We start from the raw sequence: 23,160 nt of genomic DNA, 5'->3' as shown, positions 1-23,160 counted from the left end.
AAGTTATAGAAACTATCTTAATGGCTATCAGATATTAGGATTAACACGAATGAACTGTTATGATTTAATTTCTATGTAGTAACAACGATGATCAGTTAACTGTCTCGAATCTCTCTTCTCTCTCTAATCCTTCTCCTCTACCTTCTTATTGTTCTTGCGAAGGATCTCGTGTCCTTTCATAAATGATAGTGGATACTTGAATCATAAAAACATTTGATTTTCTCTTATCCTCAATTTATTTTATTATAACATAACAATGAAATACAGAGGAAAATATCCAACTGTATTTTTCACAAATCTGTTCGTATTTTTTACAATTCTGATAAATTCACCCATGATTTATGTTATGATATTATCACTACTTCTAAATAGATAGTTGAGTAATTTGTGAATAAGTTAATTTTTTAATTTACTCATGCGATTAAATTATCTCCTGAATTAAAATGCCTCCTGATAAGACAACTAGCCATCTTTTGTATTCTATAATATGTAATTATTCTCGGAGAGACTTAATTTTGAAAATAAATCTCAATTATGTAGAAGGGTAAAAATTCTAAATTTTAATAATAAATATAGTGCTGGAATAAAATTTTCAAGGTCTTAGAATCATCGATCCTTCATCCGGCGTTAGATTTCTATACTTAAAACTTATTCCCATTTTTGCTTCTCGTTAATTTGTGCAGGCCGCAATTAAACTTGTAAAAGTAATTGAAAAACAAACCCATGAAAAAAGTTAGGCAACAAGGTCTCGAATTTTGCCCACCGAAGGGATTTAAAATCTGTATCCAGAGAAATGTGACTTCCAAATTTCATTAAACCCTGATAGGTGGAGAATTATTTGATGTTTTGAAGATTTGACAAGCGATCGTCGATGCTTTAAAGGTATTTGAATCCCAGTTAAGCATGCATTAAGATGTTTCAAACCTCGATCAACGAAAAGATTAGAACTAATCCCAAAACATTCTCAATCATCAGCCTCTTCTCCTCCGGAGATATAAATCAGCGTTTTACAGGTAGCAATCATGGCATAAACAGCGGCCTTCGAACGACGATTAAGCTAAAGAAAAGAAACTATCCTACTTCAAACAGTCATCAGCCAAAGAGGAAACGAAGAACAATCGAAGAACTTACAGATGTGATACGCACGGCGCCGGAGAACCCACCAAGAACCCACCGGCAAGTAAAGAATCAGACAGTCGAACCCTAATAAAATCACAATCCACTCTAACCAGATGCTTGCTCGTCTCCAATCTCCCCAATCTGAACTTAACCCAAGCTAAGAACCCCACCTGGAAATCCAAAATCCCACCATTCGAAGCTCTACCTCTGGCAATCCCATGGCTGATATGATCATCAACGTGCTTGGCCACAGCCTGGAAAGAAGCCACCAACACAGTAGAATTCCCCTTCTCTTGATAGAACGGCGTCAGCGAGGTTTCGAAAAGCTCTTGCGACCGATACAATACCATAGCTTCGATCGAGTCATAGGAGAGCCCCAGCTTCAAATTAGGGTTCCGAATCGAGACGCTGAGATTGAAGTTACCGGAGACCAATCCATCATTGGAGATGTTGAAGGAGGAAACGGCAGCGGAGGAGACCGCGAAGAGGGGCAAATGGGGGCGGTAAAAAAGCCAGAGGGCGGACGAGGCGAGCAGGAAGACGACGAAGACGAAGACGGAGATGATGATCATGCGGCGGAGAATCACGATATTGTCATCGTCTTGGTAGCGAAATTGCGGAGGAATTGGATAGAGGAGAGGTTGGCCGACGTAGAGAACGCCATGGCGGTAGGGTTGTGAAGTAGCTTGATCGATCGGCGGTTTCCGCTGCTTTTCCATTGCCGGAGATCGCTTGATTGATAGATCTGATTGCAGAGATGGCCTCCAAATCGCTATAAATCGGCTTCGCGATGAAATCGGAGCTGCGATTGAGACTGTAGACTGGGCATCGCGAGGAAGACGACTGCCCGAGGATTTGGGGAAGAACGTTGAACTTGACAACTGACTGATCGACGGTTGGGGATAATTTTGCGCTGAGCCCCTTTGTTTTCTGTTTTTTTATAAAAGGCTTTGTTAGAGAGTTTATAAACTGGCAACGGGAGCCCCTTTTATTCTTATATTTTAGTTAAAAGACCCGCGAGAGTGTCGAAAAGGTCCAGAACTGGCGTTGCGCTCGTAACTGGCGACGGTTGGGAATCATTTTGCGCTAAGGCCCCTTTTTTATTCAGTTTATAGTAAAAAGACCATAATAGTGTAGAAAAGGCCTCGTAAGAAACACGAGAGGGAAGGACGTTGCATGGTCAACGGCGGGGGCGGATTTTTTCGGTAAAACCCCTTTTATTTCTGCTTTAAAAGCGAAAGAATAGAACTTTAGATAATTCGTAAAATATCTGTCGTGATGACGTGGTGCCCGCGTGGACGCTTATCCAGAATGAGCTGCGTGGAGACAGTGTGCCACTTGGCAGCCATTTATTGGGCATAGGTGGGGCCCAGACGGATATTAAGTGCGGCCGGGAAGAAAAGCGGTATTTTTTTAATTGTATTTTTAGATATTTTCGGGGGAAAGGAAAGGGAAAATATCTGATTGGGGGAGGGGGTACGTGGCCAGAGCGGCGGCCCCGTCTTTCTTTTCGTGGTGGGGAAGGGTGGGGTACGTGGAAGCACAGAAAAGATTTTCCTGTGGGATGACGTGTCAAAAATGGGAGATATTTTGTGCTCAATCGTCGGCCACAGATTTAGAAGCTGATGTCGTCGCCTTTCCTAAAAACTTTGAAGTTTTCTCTCGAATCTGCCGATTGATCGTTGAATCTGGCGGATTAAGGGGTGAGATGGAGGGGGAAGGGGGAGAGATTCGTGATGGTTTGGTGGGTTCGTCGCAGAAGCGGCGCGTGATTCGGTGGGAGAGGTTCTTGCCGAGAAGATCGTTGAGGGTTCTTCTCGTGGAGCCCGACGACTCCACCCGGCACATCGTCACGGCTCTCCTTCGGAAATGTAGTTACCAGGGTAATGATTTTTAATGGATTCATTTGCTTGAATGATTGGTAAAGTTGGATATTTTCGCTCGTGTAAAATAGGTTTAGGATGGGTATTTGATTTTTCTTTTATAATTTAGTTGGGGTAAAGATGGGTATTTTAATAAAAAATTTAGGTTGTTTAGAGTTCAATCTCGATGTAAATCCTTGTTCATTCTAGTGTGTCGAGGTATACATGTATGCTAATCTAAATTTCCGACTTTAAATTTGTGAAGCTGTCCATGATTTTTCGCCTGATTTAGTCTTCTCAAATGGCGTCAATTTTTTTTTATATGAGCTATAATTAATCCAATTAGACAGGAGGGTGAGAATGCCGATTCAGTATTTTGCCGGGTGTCTGATCCCTCTGTTTAAGGCACAATAGATTGGAACGAAGTGTGAGTATTTCTTTATTTCAGCGCCCGAAATTGTGTTCAAGAATCTTCTATAATATTTTCAAAACTGGAAAATTTGTCTCATGTTGAATAGGTCCATTGTTTCAAAGATGATGTTTTTTTATTCAATTCATACGTTTTGGGTTCTAATTTTTTTTTGAAATATTTTTTCGTCAGAAGAACAATTTTGGCGGATATTTTAATTTTATCTTGCTCGAGGTGTATATAATTTTGTGGCACGTTATCTGCCCTTTCCACATCCATCATTCAGAAGTAAAATAATTAAAGACTTTTCATTCCCTGTCTCTATTTAATGTTTCACTGCTTATCCGTGCAGTGGCTTCTGTTGCTGATGGTGTCAAAGCTTGGGACGTTGTGGAGAAAAACTATAATTTTGATCTTATTTTGTCCGAAGTAGAAGTGCCATCTATCTGTGGCATTAGCTTACTGAGTAAGATAATGGGATGCGAACTCTCCAGAAACATTCCAGTAATCAGTAAGTGAATCGATATAAACTACATGTTTTTCTCCGTGTTTAAAGACAGCTTAGCATATCATATTCTGAGCCTATCCCCTTGAACAGTGATGTCCGCTCAAGATTCAGTGAGTGTCGTGTTCAAATGCATGCAAAAAGGTGCGGTTGACTTTCTCGTCAAGCCTGTCAGAAAGAATGAACTGAGAAACCTTTGGCAACACGTTTGGAGAAGGCATTGTGTATGATTTGTGCTTTTGGTCTTCATCTATTGATGACAAAGCGTTGTAGACGTGTTTCATAATGATTGTCATTGGTCATATTTGTCTTGATGCAGTCAATCCCCTACATTAATGAAGCGGAGAACATGGATGAGAATCAGTCAGTGTCAGAAAACATGTCCAACAATGCTAAGGGGGAAAGGGTTGATGAAGGCCATGATGATAGAGATGATCAAGTAACCTTCCTTTTCTTGTGTGTTCATCTCAATTTGTTATTTTCCTTATTGACAGGAGAACATGATTCTGTGGAATCTTTCTCACTTGAAATTACAGCATCAATTCTCGTATTTATCTTGATAAATTACGAAACATTCTCATTCTCAGTCTTCTGTGTCGATTTTTGTCTCATTCTCTTCCCATTTTTTACAACAAGCAGAGCTCAGGCAGCAAGCCGCTGAACCATAATGAAAGTACAAGAACGAGGGAAACACCTTTGGAGGAAGGAAGGAAGTCACCCGTGGGAGTTCTTATGTCTCAACCCAGTGAAGTTGAAGATGAAGCCGCAACCTTGGTTGATGAATCCAAGATGGACGATAGCTACGGACGAAATGGTAAAGAATTTGTAAATTCTTCCAAAGTTTTTCTCATATGGCAGTGTTAAGGCCAATGCCAAAAAGTTAAGATTAAAGCGCCGGACCACTTGCCTAAAGTTATATTCGATTGATGGGTGCTACTTCACTTGTTAGCTGAACCGGGAGGTTGATTTTCAACATTCCTACACAGCATAGGGAGTGTTGTTCTTGGAATTCGAACCCTAGAAGTTTGCTCGTAGACCATATCCAGATTCGAAAATCGGTCCCTGTGCAAAAAGTTAAAGCGGAAAAACAAATGTGATACTTCACTTCTTAACTTTGGCAGGATGTTGATTTCCATGTCAAATGTTCAAAGAGTTTCATATAAACATTAAACCAACACACTCACGTCTTGCAGATTCCTCAAATCCAAGGGCGATTTCTGGGAGGACAGAGCCGCTAAACTGCCTCATCAAGAATGGGTTCCAAGAGCGGGATGTGTTGAACCATTCCCCTGCTTCAGCATTCTCAAGGTCCTTCCCCTTCTCTCAAAACCATCCGCTCTTATTCTGTTACCTCACATTTCGTTTACAGTTATTCGATGTATGGAAAGGCAATGCATGATTTATTATTTACCTCAATATGTGTCTTCCCCTGAAAAACAGGTATGGCAATACAGGAATCTGTATTCTAGCCCAGAAACCGGGTTCCTCTCTGGCGGCCAAAAAAGATCAAACTCACTTGAATATCCACAACAGTAAGAAGGAGAAGCAAAGATCAGACCTTCAATTCACAGAGAGAGGTGGAAAGGAAAGTATGAACTGCCCTCAGAGACAGATTGTCAGCATGGATGCATCTGCAACTGGTTCGAGAGGGGACTCTGCAACCAATTATGGTCACCCACATTTTGGAATGCTACAGTTCCAGTTCCCAGTCAAGGCCCCCATTCCTTTCCAGAACTTCTGCCCCAGCTACGGGCCTCTGCTACAGCCCATGTTTTTCTGTGAGCCGTCTGCCGCTGCTATTGACGAGGAAGCTGAGGAACGCTGCCGTTTTGACCAGGAGGAAGAGGCCGGGGAGGGAAGGCCAGAGTGCGTTGAACAGAGTGGTAATTGCAGCTGGGATGATATTAATGGCGGTGGATTTGGCAGAATTGAGGCGCTCTTGAATGCAAGAACTGGGCTTGACTGTGGAGCTGAGAGCATGCTTCAGGACTGTAAAGGGAAAGACGTGGACCCTGGTCGGTCCCACCGGGAGGCCGCTTTGCTCAAATTCCGCCAGAAGCGCAAGGACAGATGCTTTGAGAAAAAGGTAGAAAATCTATTTTCTCTCTTTTTTGGGATTTTGAAAGAGAATCTGCTTCTTGATCGCACTACATAACTATTTATTCACACAATATCTTTTTGTTTTTGAGACAATTATGATTCCGTACGGAATTTTGTATTCATTTTCATGAACTATATATAAAATTTTGTCACTGAATTATACTTCCGACTATATTTTGTAATTATTTTCAACTATATTTTTTGTTTTTGAGACAGAATTTGGCATCCTGATAGTATTCGTAACTTTTGTAAACTATTTTTTTGAGAGAAAATTTTACTTCCTGATTGAATTTCGTAATTTTTTTGTACTAGTTATTTTGAGAGATAAAACTGCTTCCTTATCAAATTTCCCAACTATTTTTGTAAAACTATATTTAATTGTGATAGGTTCCCACAACTCCAAAAATACTTCAAGAACGAATTTCTTACTTGAGTCGTCGATGTTCCCCCCCACCTTATACGAATATCCTCCCAATCCCTCAATCACCATGGATTCCGTCTCTCCCAGAATCGCCAGCCAGCAGAGCTCTTTGCCGAATGCAGGCTTGCTCCCTCGTGTTGTCCTGTTGTAAACACAAGTTCCCATTCGGTGCCTTATTCTTTCTTCTGCCCCTTTATTTATACTTCCTGTTCTCAGCAGGAATTTAGTTATTCCTTTCTTTGATATCCACGTGCATCTGCACATGGCACTGCCTTTCTTCTTCTGCAATGGCCGTTATCTCCTCTTTTCTACTTCGTGGTTTCTTTCTTTGGTATTGCCTCATTGGTATAGTAACAAATTGTTTTGAGAGATCAATCTGCTTCCTTATCAAATTCCATATTCGTGTTGTACACAACCTTATTTGTTTTGAGAGATAAGTTCGTTTGCTATTCGAATTTCTTAATTTTTTTTAGTACCTTTTTTGTTTTGATAAAGCTCTCTGTTTCCGGATCAAAATTTGCCAATATTTTTGTAAATTATCCTTTTTTGTCTTAATTTGTTTTGACAGAGAATTCTGCTTCCTGATGGAGTTTCGTTACTATTTTCTTCACTATCTTTTTTTCCTTTTGAGAGAGAATTCTGCTTTCTGATAGAATTTCGTTACTATTTTTTGCACTATCTTTTGAGATAGAATTTTGCGTCCTGGTAGGATTTAATAACTACTTTGTACCCTGTTTTTTGTTTTCGGAGAGAATTCTGCTTCCTGATAGAAATTGTGAACTTTTTTTTTTCAATTTTTTAAGGTGAGATATCATAGCAGAAAAATGCTCGCTGAGCAGCGGCCCAGAGTCAAAGGCCAGTTTGTGCGGCAGACTATTGTTGAGTCAAGCGAAGTCAGTGCAGAAATGGACAATTGATGGTGAATGTTTTTAGATATTCAACCCTCACCCCTCATTGATATTAGCTTAGAAGGTAAGAAAGATCCTTTTTTTCTTCCCTATTTTCAGTGTTTTGTAATTTTCTCTCTTTTATGGTTATTTTCAGCAGAATTCATTCCAAATCAATTGTTACCGTTGAGCACGCAACAAGTGTTACACTCTATACTCCATCAACCAGACTGTTCTTTTGAAGATTGTTTGACCTCACATCGTTTGTGCAAATTCTAGGCCCAAAGGGCATTTTTATTTCTTGGTGTAAATAAATGTCAGATTATCCCCCCCCCTTCTTTTCTCTATCCGCTGATGGGCCGATTGATCGGGCCCAAACTATGTGCTAATCTTGGGCCCAAAACCAGATATGGGAGCCATTAAAAGGAAGGGAAATATAATATGGGGTCCAACTTCAAGTAAGGGGTTTGTGTCATGGAGTGTTTGTCCGTCTGATATCGGAGATCGGACAATCCGATATCCGGATGAAATGAAGACAATTTCAGATGCTGATATTGGATATCAGACGGGTATTGAATATAAGGCTGATGTTGGATATATGAATGGATACCATGTGGGTAAGGATGATGGTGGAAGATTGGACCGGTTATTGAAAATTTATATCTGGATATCAGATTCTGATACCCAGATATCGAAAACTGATATTCATACTGACTATTCACGTTGGAGTATTTTTTAAGAGGGCACAGTCCCATATGGAAGAAAACTGAAACAAAAAAGTGGTACAAATACTTAGTTTTTACATTGACTGTAGAAATGTAGAGTTGCCTAGTTCGCCCTGAATCAAAATATGTGATCATGAACGCGATTTGGGTCCAGGCTGGGCTAGTAACTTTCGTATTGACCTCTGACCTTATGCATTTTGCTTCTGTACCTCAATATTTTCCCAATGATGTCAACCTATAGACAAAACTGGATAATATTCATGACAATTCAGATTTAGATTAATTAACAAAAAATGATTCAGATTATTCAAAGAAAGAAGATGAATGTCAGTTAGTTTAATTATGTATGTATATTTGTATCTAACATATAAGTGAATAATTAAGCTATTTATAAGTTGGATATAGAGGAAAACGATAGCTAACATCAGTATCCGATATCATCATACAATATCAAAGACGAGGATGGATGCCAATATCAGGACCAACCCCTGAGACAAAGTGGATGTGGAATTCAGGATGGATAATGACATGGGATATTGGTACTATAGTAATTGATATCCAATACCATGATCAGATTTAGTGCATCTCCCAGGTTATTGTTTATGATCAAATTGGAACCAGGATACTGATTAAAATTATAAGTTTAGATTTCTCATCAAGTCTCAACTTTGCCTTCAGATGAAGATATATGTAATCCCCTTCAGATCGAGTCTCATCAACTCATCCAAAGGCTATCTCGAAAAATCTGATTCAAAATAACAATAAATAACCAAACATCAATGGAACAACCCCAGATCTATGTTACAGAATGTCCTAGGTGAAATTGAGCTTAAAATATTTTTAAAAATCAGTCAAATTTTAAAAGATAATAGATCAATCTTATTTCCTGCACCTCCCTAAAGTCAATTTGCAACTGAATGTTAGTTTTTAAAAGACAGTTCTCTAATGAATTTACTACAATGATCTCACTGTCTCACTATCAAGCTCTTCCTCTTCAAACTCAATTTCCAATCTCTATTTATGATATTAAAGTCTGAATAAATCATTCTCAATCTTTAAATCTCTTAATAACTATGCGATCATTTAATCTTTTAATACTCGAGTCTTATATAATTCATTGCAGAGATAATAATTCATTCCAAAATATTACTCAGATTCATTTTCATACTTAAAATAGGGCTTCCGAGATACATTTAGACATATATATATTATGAAATTTAAGTTCCACCCCATTGGTTCTAATTTTAGGATAATATTCGTTCAACCGTCACACAAAATATTTTTCCTATTTTCACTAAAATTATAGATGCTGTGGATTTAATTAAGATATTTTTTCATGGTGAAAATTTGGTTTACTCTATTTTTTTTAATTAAGCCACAAAAGTGAATATTTATGACTGGACAAAACCTATTAATGATACTGATATTTATTGTAAAATACTATTGATGATCGTGCCCAACATGCTTCCTCCCTGGGTGGCCATAAAGTGCCAACTTTGGCTGCCATGATAGCTCTTATGGAAGTATATATATATCTTGCAAGCCAATCACATATTCCACATATTGTTTAAAATTCATCGATATAATATGTATTCATATCATGCACACATGATGCTTATAATGATTTCCATAATTACATGATCCAACTGAGTGAATTATGATAAGATCATTGTACGGAAATCACTAGTCTTTAAACATGAGTTTAAACAAATTTTATTGAAAAGATACTGAAGGACAGTGAAATATATAGACAGAATACCACTATATCTAGTCCCTCTGATATGATGAGTAATAACCATCCCATAACTATTCGTATGGAGACACAAAGGACAACTAGTGTGTGATCTCTGGAAAAATAGTTTGCTAAATTAATCTGTATGAATCCATGAATTTGGAGGGACAATTGGACTAGCAATGTCAAATAAGTTAAAATGATTTACAATTTTATCATTGAACTTACTCAAGATCTATGATATAACAAGATCAAACTTAATAATTTCATATCTACATATCGTGAATCACCCTATGTGGGTTAGCAAAGAGAAAACCAAACTAATATTTTGACAAATAATGTCATAAAAGATCGAACTTCATGAACCACGATTCTCCAAACTGGAAAAAAATTGATCCACCAGAGTATTCGTGAGAATCAGAATGCTCTAAGAGATATACTCTAAATATGTCTTTCAACAAGATCTTTGTTAAAGTTTTTGTGATATACTGTTGTAATAGGTCGATCATAAGTTTTGCAGGAAAGATTCCCAGCAGAAATCTACAAATTCTAACCTAAGGTTGTTTAAGGGATCTAACCTCAAGGGGATGTTAATTATACCAATAACATTTTCTTTCAAAGATACATATATTGATGATGCTTGACTTTTAAACCCTTATCTTTCATTGCGTACTCATCTCAGTTCTTCCTTTCTCCTTATTTATCATGGCACATGGTTCTCTGGACACTTTTATAGTTGAAAAATACAATCTCACAGGTTTGGACATGACCTGACCTCATTCAAAAAATGTCAACCCTGAAACGGAAGAGATACATTAAAAAAACGTGGAAATGAGTATGAGGTTTATGATGATCAGGGACTTTCATGCGCCATTAATTCTCTCTAATTCTTCCGCTTTCTACAATTCATTTTAAGTTTTCATTTATGCGTATTTTACTCGTAGAACAGATTAAACAATAATTTTCTGCATACTTTATTGAACCAATTAGAGTCACCTTGGGAAAGGAGAAACAGCTACTAGAAAGTCAAATTACAAAAAAACGAACCGTTAACTGTATGCTACCACAGTACCATGTGATTATCCATCTACGTCATTCACTGAAACAAAAAAAAATAAATTTTCGTGCAATCTTGGCAGAAATGGTCAATAGAGCAGAGGGAGACGAGACAAGAGAGAGATTATAAATGAGAGAGAGAAAGAGCGAGACAAGAGAGAGAAACAATAAATGAGAGAGAGAAAGAGCGAGACATTGGAGACAAGAGAGAGAAACAAGAAATGAGAAAGGCAGAGAGAGGAGAAATGAAAGAGAGACAGAAGCAGGGAGAGGAGAAATGAGAGAGAGACCGAGAGGGAGGAGAAATGAGAGAGAGACAGAGAGGGAGGAGAAATGTGAGAGAGAGAGAGAGAGAGAGAGTAAAAGAGAGACAGAGAGGAGAAATGAAAGAGACGGGGAAAGAGAGAGAAAGAGCGTGAGAGAGAGACTGGAGAAATGAGAGAAAGTGACAGAGAGAGGAGAAATGAGAGGAAGTTAGAGACGAGAGGGGAAAAAAGAGAGACACAGGAGAGAGAGAGGAGAGAAAAAAGAGTGCCAGGGAGAAGAGAAATAGAGAGAGGAGAGAAAAAAGAGGGCCAGGGAGAAGAGAAATAGAGAGAGGAGAGAAATGAGAGAGACAAGAGAGAGCGAGGGAGAAGAGAAATGAGTGAGACACAAGAGGGAGAGAGGAGAGAAAAGATAGAGCGAGGGAAAAGATAAATGAGAGAGAGGAGAGCGATGAGAGAGAAACAAGATATACAAAGGAGAGCGATGCGAGAGAAACAAGATTCAGAGAGGAGAAAAATCAGAGGGAAATAAGAGAGAGAGAGAGAGGAGAGTGTCAGAGCACATAATGATGTAGATACCAAATATCCACGTGTCAAGATACGTAATGATGCTACCGATAAGGACCAGCATCGAGCAGCCGACACATCCACTCAAGATCTAGAAGCTTCGGAGATCTTGCATCTTCCCAAAGCACAGTCGACTAAACCAGGGTTACTAACCCTGGTTAAGCCTCAAGACCGTTGTTTCATTGGGTCTATAAATAAGACCACTTGCGTAACGTTTTGATTCATGCTTGATAAACTCTTAAGGATTTTCTTGTTCATCTGATTTCTCTTCTTCCTCTCTTCGTGGTTCATCTGCTACTTCTACTTCCTTGCTGTTTACGTCGTTTCAACATGGTATCAGAGCCAAAGCCCAAGAGCATGGCCGAAGAATTTCTTCAAAGTGAAGAATCGTCTAAAGCATCATCTCAATATGCATCCTCAACAGCCTGGAAAAGAACCCTCTGTGCAAAAGCTCCGGTGAGGATTCCAGCTGCCATGGTCCCTTCAATCAAGCTTACTAAGGAAAACTATGCCATCTGAAAAACTTAGGTAATACCAACCCTCAAATTTCATCGGTTAATATCTCACATTACTGAAGAACTTCCACCCGAGGCGAGTGATCCTGAGAATGAATGGTGGTATTACGATCAACATGTTCTCGCATTTCTACTTTCATCAATGACTGAATCCGTCATAGGGTGCATTATAGAAGCTCAAACAGCGAAGGCTGCTTGGGATATTCTGGCGGAAGATTTTGCCTCTTCCGTAGAAGCCAGAGTTCAAGAACTGCTTGGAAAACTCCATACTCAAACCAAGGGCAATATGGCATTGGAAGAATATGTCTCACATTTTTGTTCTCTTAGCAGTGCGCTCGCAACATCAGGCAAACGCGTGGATCAACGTACGTGGGTAGGTGCTCTTCTTCACGGCCTAGGACCTCAATATGCACTTGTTATCAACACAATACGAGCAACAGCACCCCATATGTCATTAGAAATGGTACTCTCTCATCTTCGTGATCATGATGCAAGCTTACACGCCATCAATCTGTGAAAGAACCATCCGATTTTCCAGCTATAGCAAATCAAGTTCAATTGGCGTCAACAAATGGCAATACGGGAAAAGGTGAACATGAGCATCATAATCGCGGGCATGGTGGTTTCAACAGGAACAATGGACGTGGGTCAGGAAGAACTGGACATTAGCAGACAGGGAGGCCTCCACCAAGATTTCAGACATGTTCGTGAACCAGGCATTGGGCCCTGGAATGCTATGATCAGTTCAACCGGATGTTTGTTCCACAAGACCCGCGAGTCAACCAAGTAGCATTCTCCGATACTCAAGCATCTCTAGTCACTCGTCCTCTCAGTTTGACTTTCAGTCTTGCCCATCGCTGCACGCTTACAACACCACATCATCAACTGTCAATTCCTCTCATTGGTATCCAGACAGCGGGGGCCACTCATCATGTTGCCACAGATCCTAACCTATTGGTTGACCCACAAGTTTACTCCAGCCAGGACAAGCTCTACATAGGCCACGGTACATGTTTGTCTATTCACTCGAGAGGTCACATAAATTTCCCAACTCCATGAAATTTAACGCTAAAAAATATTTTCATGTTCCAACTATTAATCGAAATCTTTTGTTAGTTTGGCAATTTACCGCGGGCGATAATGTATTGTTTGAGTTTCATCCTACTCACTGCCTTGTTAAGGATAGTTCCAACGGACACATACTTCTCAAGTGCAACATTGAGGCTGGCATGTATCATCTTGATCTGCACACTTGTCCCGCAGCAAATCTCTGTGAACGAAGCTCCCCCGACACTTGGCATCATAGGCTTGGTCATCCCTCCTTTCGAATTTGGAACAAACCATCAATCGGTTTGGCTCACCTTCTACTTATTTTCCCAAACGCTATATCTATACTGCATGTGCTCTTTCAAAAACTCACAAGCTCCCTTTGTATTCCACTCAAACTCAATCAACCGCTTCAGCTTATTCATTCTGACAAATGAGGTCTTGCACCAGTTTGCTCTCATTTAGATTTTTTATATTATGTTATATTTATCGATGACTATAGTTTTTTACCTGGTTCTTTCCATTAAAATCCAAAAGCGATGTGCTCTCCACTTTTCTTCGTTTTCAATCTCTAGTTGAACGACAATTTTTGTCCAAAATTCTTGCTTTCCAATCCAATTGGGGTGGCAAATTTCAAGCTCTTCACACGCATCTTCAACAATGTGGCATCCATCATCGAGTCTCCTGTCCTCACACCCCTCAACATAACGGGAAAGCTGAGAGGAAACACAGACACATCATTGAAACAACTCTGGCTCTCCTCCACCAAGCCTCTCTACCACAAAAATACTGGGACGAAGCTGCAGCTACCACAACCTACAGGATAAACCGTATGCCCTCGCCCCAGCTGGCTCACAAGTCCCCCTTCAAGCGTCTCTTCAAAGGTACGCCATACTTCACATTTCTGAAAATTTTGGTTGTCTTTGTTTTCCCAACTTATGTGCTTATGCAGCCAACAAGCTTTCACCACGATCCAATCGCTGTCTTCCTTGGATATAATGATCATCATTGTGGATATCACTGTCTTTCTCTTACCTTCGGTAGACTTTATATCTCTAGCGATGTCATCCTCGATGAACACTCTTACCCGTTTCATCATCTCAACTCCTCAATGACCTGCCACCGTCTCTCCGTTGACCCAACCAGCATTCTTGGGACCGCACCAACCCTCGTCCTACTTCTACCATCTCCACACCTTCCCGACATCCTCTCTCGTCCACTACCACCCTTCCAACTTCGTTATCAGCTCATGACTTCATGACCTCAGTCGGTACTCCCTCCATCTCCTCTTTTGCCTCTCCTCAGCCCTCTGCTTCTGTTTCCTCACCGACTTCCTTCTCATCACCCTCTACAACGCCCAATCGCCCCCTCCTATCTCTCCATGATATCTACACCCGAACCGTCCCTGCAAACACCACTCCCTCCTCTCCTCTATGTTTCCATGCATCCTTCGTTCCGGTCGAATCTACATTGTACCGTGAGGCTGCTCGCTATCTCCCTTGGCAACAAGCAATGCTTGCTGAATATCAAGCCCTTCTCTACAACGACACCTGGGTTCTGGTCCCTCCCAAGCCTTCTACTCACGTGTTGGGATGCAGTGGGTTTATCACCTCAATCTTAATAATGATGGCTCTCCTCAACGTTATCAAGATTTCTTGGTAGATCAAGGCTATCGCCAAGTTCCCGGAGTTGACTTATCCTTCACCTTCAGCCCAGTGATCGAAATATCCTCCATTCTCTTGCCCCTTGCCAGCGCAGTCTTGTAAGGCTGGTGCATTCATCAACTCGTTGTCTCCAACGCATTCCTCCATGGTGATCTCCACGAAACTGTATATATGCATCAACCTGCAGGTTTTACTCATCCTCATTTTTCATCTCACGTTTTTCTGCTTCACAAGTCTTTATATGGGTTGAAGCAAGCACCTCGTGCATGGTTTACCAAATTATTGACTTATCTTCTTCATCTCGTATTTACCGGCTCCTGCACTGACTCGTCTCATTTTAGAAATCACCTCTACTTCCTGACTCTACCTTCTTATTTATGTTGACGATTTTTTGGCAACGGCTCTTCTTCGTGCACTTCATAAAGTTTTCGCTATTCGCAATCTTGGTCTGGCACGTCATTTTCTGAGTATTCAGCTTCTTCCTCATCCTCAAGGTTTGGTTCTCTCTCAGTCCCACTATCTCTCTAACATTTTTTGTCATGCCCACATGACTAATTGCAAATCAACCGTCACCCCTACTCCGCTTTCTTTGTCGGATTCATCCTCAGATTCTTGTGATCCCACTCTTTATCGACAAATTGTCGGATCCCTTCAATATATTACCATCGCTCGCCCAGATATCTGTTATGCAGTCAACAAAGCATGTCAACACATGCATGATCCACAGCCTGGTCACTAGAAGGCGGTCAAACACCTACTTCGGTATCTTAACAACACTATGAATCTCAAGCTTATGTACTATAAAGAATCGAACCATTTCTTGAGCATTTTTAGTGATGCTGATTGGGCCAGGGATTTTGAGGGCAGGCGATCCACTGGGGGCTACCTCATTTACCTTGGCGCAAATTTAATCTCCTATAACTCTAGAAAGAAAACAACAGTTTCCCGCTTAAACACTAAAGCATAATACAAGTCAATGGCAAATGCCACGTCCAGATTTCTTTGGATTAAATCTCTCATGCATGAACTGCAAATCTCAACGATCCGAATGCCGATCCTCTGGTGCGACAATCTTGGTGCACATATGAAACACATGGAAATTGACTTCCACTTTGTTCGCGAACAGGTCGCCAGCAATTAACTTCAAATCATGTTCACTTCCAGCAGCAATCAGCAGGCAGACATTCTAACAAAAGTCTGCCCAAACAACCATTTCTCAGATTTCGTCACAAGCTCAATGTCGTCCCCTTGATGAGCTTGCTGGGGCATGTCAAAGCACATAATGACGTCGATACCAAATATCCACAACGTGTCAAGATACATAATGATGCTACCGATAAGGACCAGCATCGAGCAGCCGACACGTCCACTCAAGGTCTAGAAGCTTCGGAGATCTTGCATCTTCCCAAAGCACAGTCGACTAAACCAGGGTTAGCTAACCATGGTTAAGCCTCAATACCGTTGTTTCATTAGGTCTATAAATAAGACCACTTGCGTACCGTTTTGATTCACGCTTGATAAACTCTTAAGGATTTTCTTGTTCATCTGATTTCTCTTCTTCCTCTCTTCGTGGTTCATCTGCTACTTCTACTTCCTTGCTGTTTTCGTCATTTCAACAGAGAGAAGTGAGAGAGAGGAGAGAAATGAAAGAAAGACAAAAGAGAAGAGAGAAATGAGAGAGAACCAAGAGAGAGAGGAGAGAAGTGAGAGAAAACCAAGAGAGAGAGGAGAGAAGTGAGAGAGAAGAGAGAAATGAAAGAAAGACAGAAGAGATAAGAGAAATGAGAGAGAGAGAGACAAGAGAGAGGGGAGAGAAGTGGGGGAGAGAGAGGAGAGAAATGAGAGAGAAACAAAAGAGAGAGGGAGAGAGAGGAGATAAAAGAAAGAAAGACAAAAGAGGGAGGAGAGAAATGAGAGAGAAACAAGAGAGAGAGGGGAGAGAGGAGAGAAGTGAGAGAGAACCAAGAGAGATGAGAGAAATTAGAGTGACAGAAGAGAGAGAGGAGAGAGAAACAAAAGAGTGAGAGAGGAGAAACATGAAAGAAAGACAAAATAGAGATAGAGAGGAGAGGCATGAAAGAGAGGGAAGAGAAAGGAGAGAAATGAGAGAGAAACGGTAGAGAGAGAGGAGAGAGAAGTGAGAGAGAGGGGTAGGCATCAGGGATCGGATCGGATCGTTCGAATCTTGATCAACAGATTCGAACGAACAAAAGCCGATTCGAACGATTTGTTCGAATCTTTCGATCGAACAGACCCTTTGTTCATGTTCGATCGAAAGTTTCGAACGAACAATTTGGTTTGTTCGTGTTCGACTTCCATTTGTTCGACCTTGTTCGAACAAGTTCGAACAATTTCGAACAAATGGCCAGTGACTGCCAGCGACTCTCTCTGGCGGCCGCTGGCCTGTGCTGGCGGCCACTGGCAGGCGCTGGTGGCCGCTTGTCGGCGTTGGCGGCTGCTGGCCGGTGCTGGCGGCGGCTGGATGGTCGCTGGCGGCCGCTGGCAGGCGGTGGCAGCCGCTGGATGGTCGCTGGCTGGTGCTGGGCGGCCATTGGACGGCACTGGGCGCAGCTGGGCGGCGCTGGCCGCCGTTGGGCGCTGCTGGCGCCGCCGGATTCGAACATTCGGTTCGATCCGATTCGAACAACGTGTTCGAATCGGATCTTATTCGAACATTCGATCCAAACAGCCACCTTGTTCGAACAATCCGATCTGAACAGATGCTCAGATCGGTTCGGATCGGATTTGAACGGGGCAGATCGGTGTTCAGATTCGATAGTTCGAATGCCTGATCCGATCGAACATTCGAACGATCAGTCCGAATCTCCGAAGCCTAGAGAGAGGAGAGAAATGAGAGAGGAACAAGAGCGAGAGAGGGGAGAGAGGAGAGAAATGAAAGAAAGACAAGAGAGAGGAGAGAAATGAGAGAGAAACAAGAAAGACAAGGGAGAGAGGAGAGAAATGAAAGAAAGACAAAAAGAGGAGAGAAAGAGGAGATAAATGAGAGAGAAGCAAGAGAGAGGGAAGAAAAATGAGAGAAAGAGGGGAGAGTGAAAGAGATAGGAGAGAAATGAGAGGGAGAGAGGATGAAAATGAAAGGGAGACAAAAGAGAGAGGAGAGAGATGATGGACAGAAGAGAGAGAGGAGAGATGAAAGTGAGACAAAGGAGTGAGATATGAGAGACATGAAAGAAAGACAAAAGAGAGAAATAGAGGCGAGACAGAAAAGAGAGACAAAAAAGAAAGAGAAGAGAAATGAGAGAGAGAGAGAGAGAGAGAGAGAGAGAGAGAGAGAGAGAGAGAGAGAGGGAGACAGAAGAAAGAGAGAGAGAGAACAGCAGACGAGAAATGAGAGAGAGAAAAGGGAGACAGAAGAAAGAGAGAGACAGAGCAGAAGACGAGAAATGGGAGAGAGAAAAAGGAGACAGAAGAAAGAGAGAGACAGAGCAGAAGACGAGAAATGGGAGAGAGAAAAAGGAGACAGAAGAAAGAGAGAGACAGAGCAGAAGACGAGAAATGGGAGAGAGAAAAAGGAGACAGAAGAAAGAGAGAGACAGAGCAGAAGACGAGAAATGGGAGAGAGAAAAAGGAGACAGAAGAGAGAGAGAGAGAGAACGCAGACGAGAGAAGTGAGAGAAAGGGAGACAGAAGAGAGAGAGAGAGAGAGAGCGCAGACGAGAGAAGAGAGAGAAAGAGGGAGGCAGAAGAGAGAGAGAGAGAGAACGCGGACGAAAAATGAGAGAGAAAAGAGACAGAGGAGAGTAGTGAGAGAGAGAAAAGAGAGAGAGAGAAAGAGGGAGACAGGATGGAGAGAGGGAGAGAGCCGCACGAGAAATGAGAGAGAGAGAGAGACGAGAAATGAGAGAGAAAGAGAAAGACGGGAGACAGTGGGAGAGATAAACGAGGAAATGAGAGAGCCAAGGAGAGATAGAGACGAGATATGAGAGCGACAAGAGAGAGAAAGAGAGAGAGTCTTGGTCTCCTCCCGCCATTACTTCTCCAGTCAACTCGAATGATGGCAAGTATGTCCTAGGATTATGCTCCCGCTTCTTCATTTACTCGACCCTGACACCCCTCCGCGCAGAGCAATCTTTACACAAAACGACACCCCAGAAGAGAGAGACACAGGGAGAGAAAGACCCACAAACAGATACAGATAAAGAGTAGAGAAAAGAGCCAAGATCGCTAGCTCAGTACGTCCAGTCGTGAGGCAGGCCCGACTCGGGAAGCGGCTTTCCCCGCCTAGCGACGCCCGGCGCTTGGTTCTCGCGCTGCCCCTTCCGCCACTCTCCTCGCAGCCGAGGAAGAGGAAGAAACACGCCAGTCCCGCCATGAACACGACCTCTCGACCCAGTTCTCAACCTACGCGCGTTATCACAACCGGATTCAACAAAGTCCGAGTCAATCACCGAGAAATCCGCCCAGCCGGAGGGATAATCGAGCCAAGGCCGGAGGAGAAACCGTCCTCTATTGCTCCAAAACGTCGACTGGGGCGGACACGGGGGAGGCCTGGCGGCGCCCGCCGGGAGCTCGCCGGGGAAGGGAGTGAAGAGGCCGGCGGGGTAGCAGGGCAGCCCCGCCACGCCGTCCGAGAAGAAGCTTTGTAGCTGACGAGGAGCTGCCTCGCGGTATCGCCGCTTGTCTCGTCTCTCTATCCACGCTTCTTCTCCGAGGAGCATCCCCGAAGGGAGATATCTCTCGCCGTCTTCCAGGTCTAGGGCTGAGTCCGCCATCGCCAAACGATGAAGAAGAAGAAGGAGCGGGAGTTGTAGAGATGATAGAGGGAACGGAGTTTAAGAAGTGGCAGAGAGCAGACGTAGTGGAGATAGTGGGCAGGTTTCTGGTAAAATCTGGTATATTTGTGGTTCCTTCAAAAGGCAGGGATCGATCTTTAATTTTTCCTCCTGGTAACGACCGGCCTCGGGAACTGCCGACGTGCCGATCCGATCCGATCGGTGGGCCCCACATCGCTATGATCGGTCGATCGGAGCATTGGATGGTATCGATTTCTTGATCGCGAGCGGGATTGGGAAAAGGCAATATTATCCTTTTAGTATGTCCGCAAAAATTCAAGTGTATAAACTTTCCACCCATCGGATTGAAACATTGGACGCTCGGGAGGGAGCGGGGATGAGAAATACAATATTGCCCTTAACTAGTGTGCGCGAAAATTTCTCGATCACGAGGGAAGGGGAGGTGGAAAGACAAGATTACCCTTTTACTAAGTCCGCGAAAATTCAAGCGTGTAAGATTTCCCACCGGTCAGATCGAAACATTGGACGGTATCGATTTTTCTCGATCGGGAGGGAAGGTGGAGGTAGAAAGACAACACAAGAAGATTGCCCTTTAACTATGGCGACGAAAATTTAAGCGTGTAAGATTTCCCACCGATCGGATCGAAACATTGGATGGTATCGATTTCTCGATCGGGAGGGAAGGGGAGAGGTGGAAAGACAAGAATGCCCTTTAAGTAGAGCGGCGAAAGTGGAAGTTTGTATGCGTTTCCAGAAACTTAGGAACGGGGGTTGGGGTGGGGCCGCCGGATGGGCCCCGCGGGGGAGCGGAAGGCCTCGACGAGGACTCGGTCGTGCACGCAGAAATGGAAGCCGGCGGCGCCGCCTGCGGAGGAGCAGACCGCGCAGATCGCCACCGTCGATTCGGGAGGAGGCTGCGCCACGTGGACGGCGGAGATTAGATACCTCTCCCTCTGCCGCTGCAGATTTCCGTAGTTGAACGGCCCCATCAGCCCCTGCCCGCGCTCCTCCGCCGGCCGCGGCAGAATTATTCTGTTCTCCGGCGGCGGCGCCGCCGGAAACTTCGGCTTCCCGCGGCGGTCCTTCTTCCCGTTCGAAAATTCGATCGGCGATCTCTTCTTCCTTTGCCGCCGCGCGAGAAACAGCGAGATCTGCTCCGCCGGCGCCCCGATCCGATCGCCGACCTGAATCTTAAGCCTGCGGAAGCCCCCCGCCTCCGTAAACGCCTTCTCCGCCGTCGATTCCGTCATCCCCGGCATGATCTGCGATCTCCGGCCGTCGGATGCTGCTGAAAGGCCCGCCGCATCGCCCTCCTCACCCCGCCCCGCGAAAGAGGAAAGTGCACGTAGAGCACGGCAAGGGTTTACCGACTTATTTATAAAGCCCAATTCAACTAGTGGGCTTCGGCTTCGGCTTCGGCCCACATAAATTAAAACCGGTCAAAGCTTGGATGACGCGCGGGTCAACGTTGCTTCGATCGTCCCGTGCGGTTCGTCCGTAGGCGTGTAGACGTCGTCTGCAAACTGCCGCGGGACACAACAGATCAGGGATGAATCGAGATCGAAGATCGACGGTCAATATTGTGAGATCAGACCTGGACGATGATTTGATTGTCTCTGCCGCGGAGGTTGACGGGTAAGAAGTGGATGTTGGGCATCCTGAGATGAATCGAAGCCACCCGCGAAAATCTGATCATGAAGATGATTTTTTTTTGGTTAAGGGAAGTATTATTTTTTTTGGGTAAGTTAGATTAGATTTTGTTGAAGAGAACACCTGTTGAGAACGGCTTTTCCCATTAGAAAGAGAGTGTTCTGAACAGATGGGCTGTACACGCCGCCGTTGGCTGGTCCGAAGAAGGTGCTTGCAAGCAGGTTTTTCACTTCTGAATGAATCTCTGAGAAAGAGATCGACTTCTCGGAGATTTCAGCCACCGATTTGAGATCGTACCTGGTAGAAAACTTTGGTTTTTTATTTGATTAAAAAACAGAAAAAAAACTTGAAGATGACCTCCAGAAAGCAGAGATTTCCGTTGCTAGCATTCTTTCTCTCGTGTCTGGAAGAATCGTGTACTTGTCTCTCACGAACCGTTCGAATCCTGACTGGAAAAAGATGAAGAAGAAGGTAAAAAGAGAAATTAATTTTCTTCAGAAATACCAAAGTTTGCCGGATTAGAGGACTTACCTTTGTGGTTTTAAGCAAGGCAAATTCCTCAAGCCCGGATTCGACTTCAAGAGATCCGCACTTCTTTACTGTTACTTTGGTTGTGCGCTTCTCAGATCCGAGTTTGAATCCTACAAGAAGACCACATGAACAGAAAATTAATTTCTTCCTCTTAATTAACCTCTCCGAATCTTCAAATTTAGATAAAAAGAGCTCTGATTAGAGAGGAGGGGTGTTGTCAATCTTTGAATTCCATAGTTCTGTGCAATTGTCACTCAAATCTCAATGTTCAAGTTCGATTGAGCGGGATGGATGAAAAATTGAGCTCAGTATGTTGATTCACCTCTTAAAAAGGAATTCAAGAACTGTTTACTGATGAGCAACGGCATACCATGTTCATGAGGCCTCCCGTCAACGACAACGCGCTCCCAAGGCTTCTCGATAATTTTGATGATGGCTCCAGAGACCTATGGCGAAGGTAGAATCAAAGTAAAAAGAATTCCAATTTTGAGATCTCTGTTTCTTCTATGTTGTTTCCCGATCCAAATTAAACTAGTCTACAAATAAAACCACCTGAGGATAAAACGAGGTGAAGTGCTTGCCAAGAACGATAGCGAAATCTTCCACGGCAACAACTTCCGAACATTCCTTCGCTTTCACGTAAACCTGAACAATTTCTCAGCCAAATCAAGACGTTCTTCAGGATCAACAATGCCAAACGACAAGCCATCGAAACGATCGAATTAAGTGACGGTAATCCACCGTGTTCTTCATCGTGTCGGTGGCGACGATCGCAGAATTGTCGCCCGATGCGTAGGCTGGAAGGCAATCAGACAGAAGGCTTATCCCGACCTTCCATTCGACGATCACGTCGCTGCTCCCACCATTCACGTTACGCCAGACCCTCGCCACCCTGACACGGCTCTTCCCATGCTTCTGCTCCAGCTTGATCCCCTCCGCCATGGCTACTGCTCGCAAGAGTTCGCCCAAGACTTCCCCCTTCTTCGATCTGCAGCATTTTAATTTCGGACCCTGCTACACGGGCAACCGGTTGCCCCAAAGGAATCTTGGTCAACCGGGACACGTGGACGTAATCCCCTCTCTCTCTCTCTCTAAAAACCAACCCGTTGCCTCATTTTTCTTGGCGCTCTTCTTTCGCGCTCTCTCTCGCCCATTTCATTTTCCTATATTCTCTTTCTCTTTCAGGCGATCCTCCAACGATTCTCCGGCTTCCGGAAAGCCTCGTAGAATCGTCAATTGCTCATGAATAGTAAATATTCTCTTCATATTTCTTAATCTGCGACAACTTTGGTATGAAGGATCCCAACCAGATCAGGCCAGAAGAACCACGTTGTTGGTGTCGATCAAGTA

At 43.1% G+C, this 23,160-nt stretch overlaps 4 protein-coding genes and 1 long non-coding RNA gene across 6 annotated transcripts; 2 read left to right on the top strand and 3 right to left on the bottom strand.

Annotated features, from left to right (window-relative positions):
* Positions 1-948: 948 nt before the first annotated feature.
* Positions 949-2,029, bottom strand: LOC144706057 (NDR1/HIN1-like protein 10). Its single transcript, XM_078578932.1, has one exon. The coding sequence runs from the start codon at positions 1,836-1,838 to the stop codon at positions 1,128-1,130; it is 711 nt and encodes a 236-aa protein (XP_078435058.1). The 5' UTR covers positions 1,839-2,029; the 3' UTR covers positions 949-1,127.
* A 639-nt stretch (positions 2,030-2,668) lies between these two features.
* On the top strand, positions 2,669-7,635 carry LOC144705527 (two-component response regulator-like APRR9). 2 transcript variants are annotated; one of them, XM_078578264.1, is made up of 9 exons: positions 2,669-3,002; positions 3,743-3,901; positions 3,989-4,119; positions 4,215-4,334; positions 4,535-4,709; positions 5,089-5,203; positions 5,336-5,981; positions 7,220-7,388; positions 7,464-7,635. In XM_078578264.1, exons 1-8 carry the CDS (start codon positions 2,684-2,686, stop codon positions 7,331-7,333), a joined length of 1,779 nt encoding a protein of 592 aa, XP_078434390.1. In that variant the 5' UTR covers positions 2,669-2,683; the 3' UTR covers positions 7,334-7,388; positions 7,464-7,635. The 2 variants fall into 2 exon arrangements, with proteins under 2 accessions (XP_078434390.1, XP_078434391.1); XM_078578265.1 differs by having other exon boundaries at positions 7,461-7,635.
* Positions 7,636-11,066: 3,431 nt separating this feature from the next.
* LOC144705516 (uncharacterized) lies at positions 11,067-16,419 on the top strand. Its single transcript, XR_013582051.1, has 2 exons — positions 11,067-12,627; positions 12,703-16,419. It is a non-coding gene; the product is annotated as an uncharacterized LOC144705516 (long non-coding RNA).
* Positions 16,420-20,199: 3,780 nt separating this feature from the next.
* On the bottom strand, positions 20,200-21,063 carry LOC144705429 (uncharacterized). The gene has a single exon (XM_078578095.1). The coding sequence runs from the start codon at positions 20,886-20,888 to the stop codon at positions 20,388-20,390; it is 501 nt and encodes a 166-aa protein (XP_078434221.1). The 5' UTR covers positions 20,889-21,063; the 3' UTR covers positions 20,200-20,387.
* Positions 20,976-22,809, bottom strand: LOC144705430 (uricase / urate oxidase / nodulin 35). Its single transcript, XM_078578096.1, has 8 exons — positions 22,552-22,809; positions 22,363-22,455; positions 22,181-22,256; positions 21,811-21,920; positions 21,637-21,728; positions 21,403-21,576; positions 21,224-21,317; positions 20,976-21,152 (listed from the first exon to the last, which is right to left on the bottom strand). Exons 1-8 carry the CDS (start codon positions 22,750-22,752, stop codon positions 21,069-21,071), a joined length of 924 nt encoding a protein of 307 aa, XP_078434222.1. The 5' UTR covers positions 22,753-22,809; the 3' UTR covers positions 20,976-21,068.
* Between the last annotated feature and the right edge of the window lie 351 nt (positions 22,810-23,160).

This window comes from Wolffia australiana, chromosome 7 (genome assembly GCF_029677425.1).
Source record: "Wolffia australiana isolate 7733 chromosome 7, ASM2967742v1".
Lineage (NCBI taxonomy): Eukaryota > Viridiplantae > Streptophyta > Magnoliopsida > Alismatales > Araceae > Wolffia > Wolffia australiana.
This window is presented reverse-complemented; position numbering and strand designations above follow the sequence as displayed.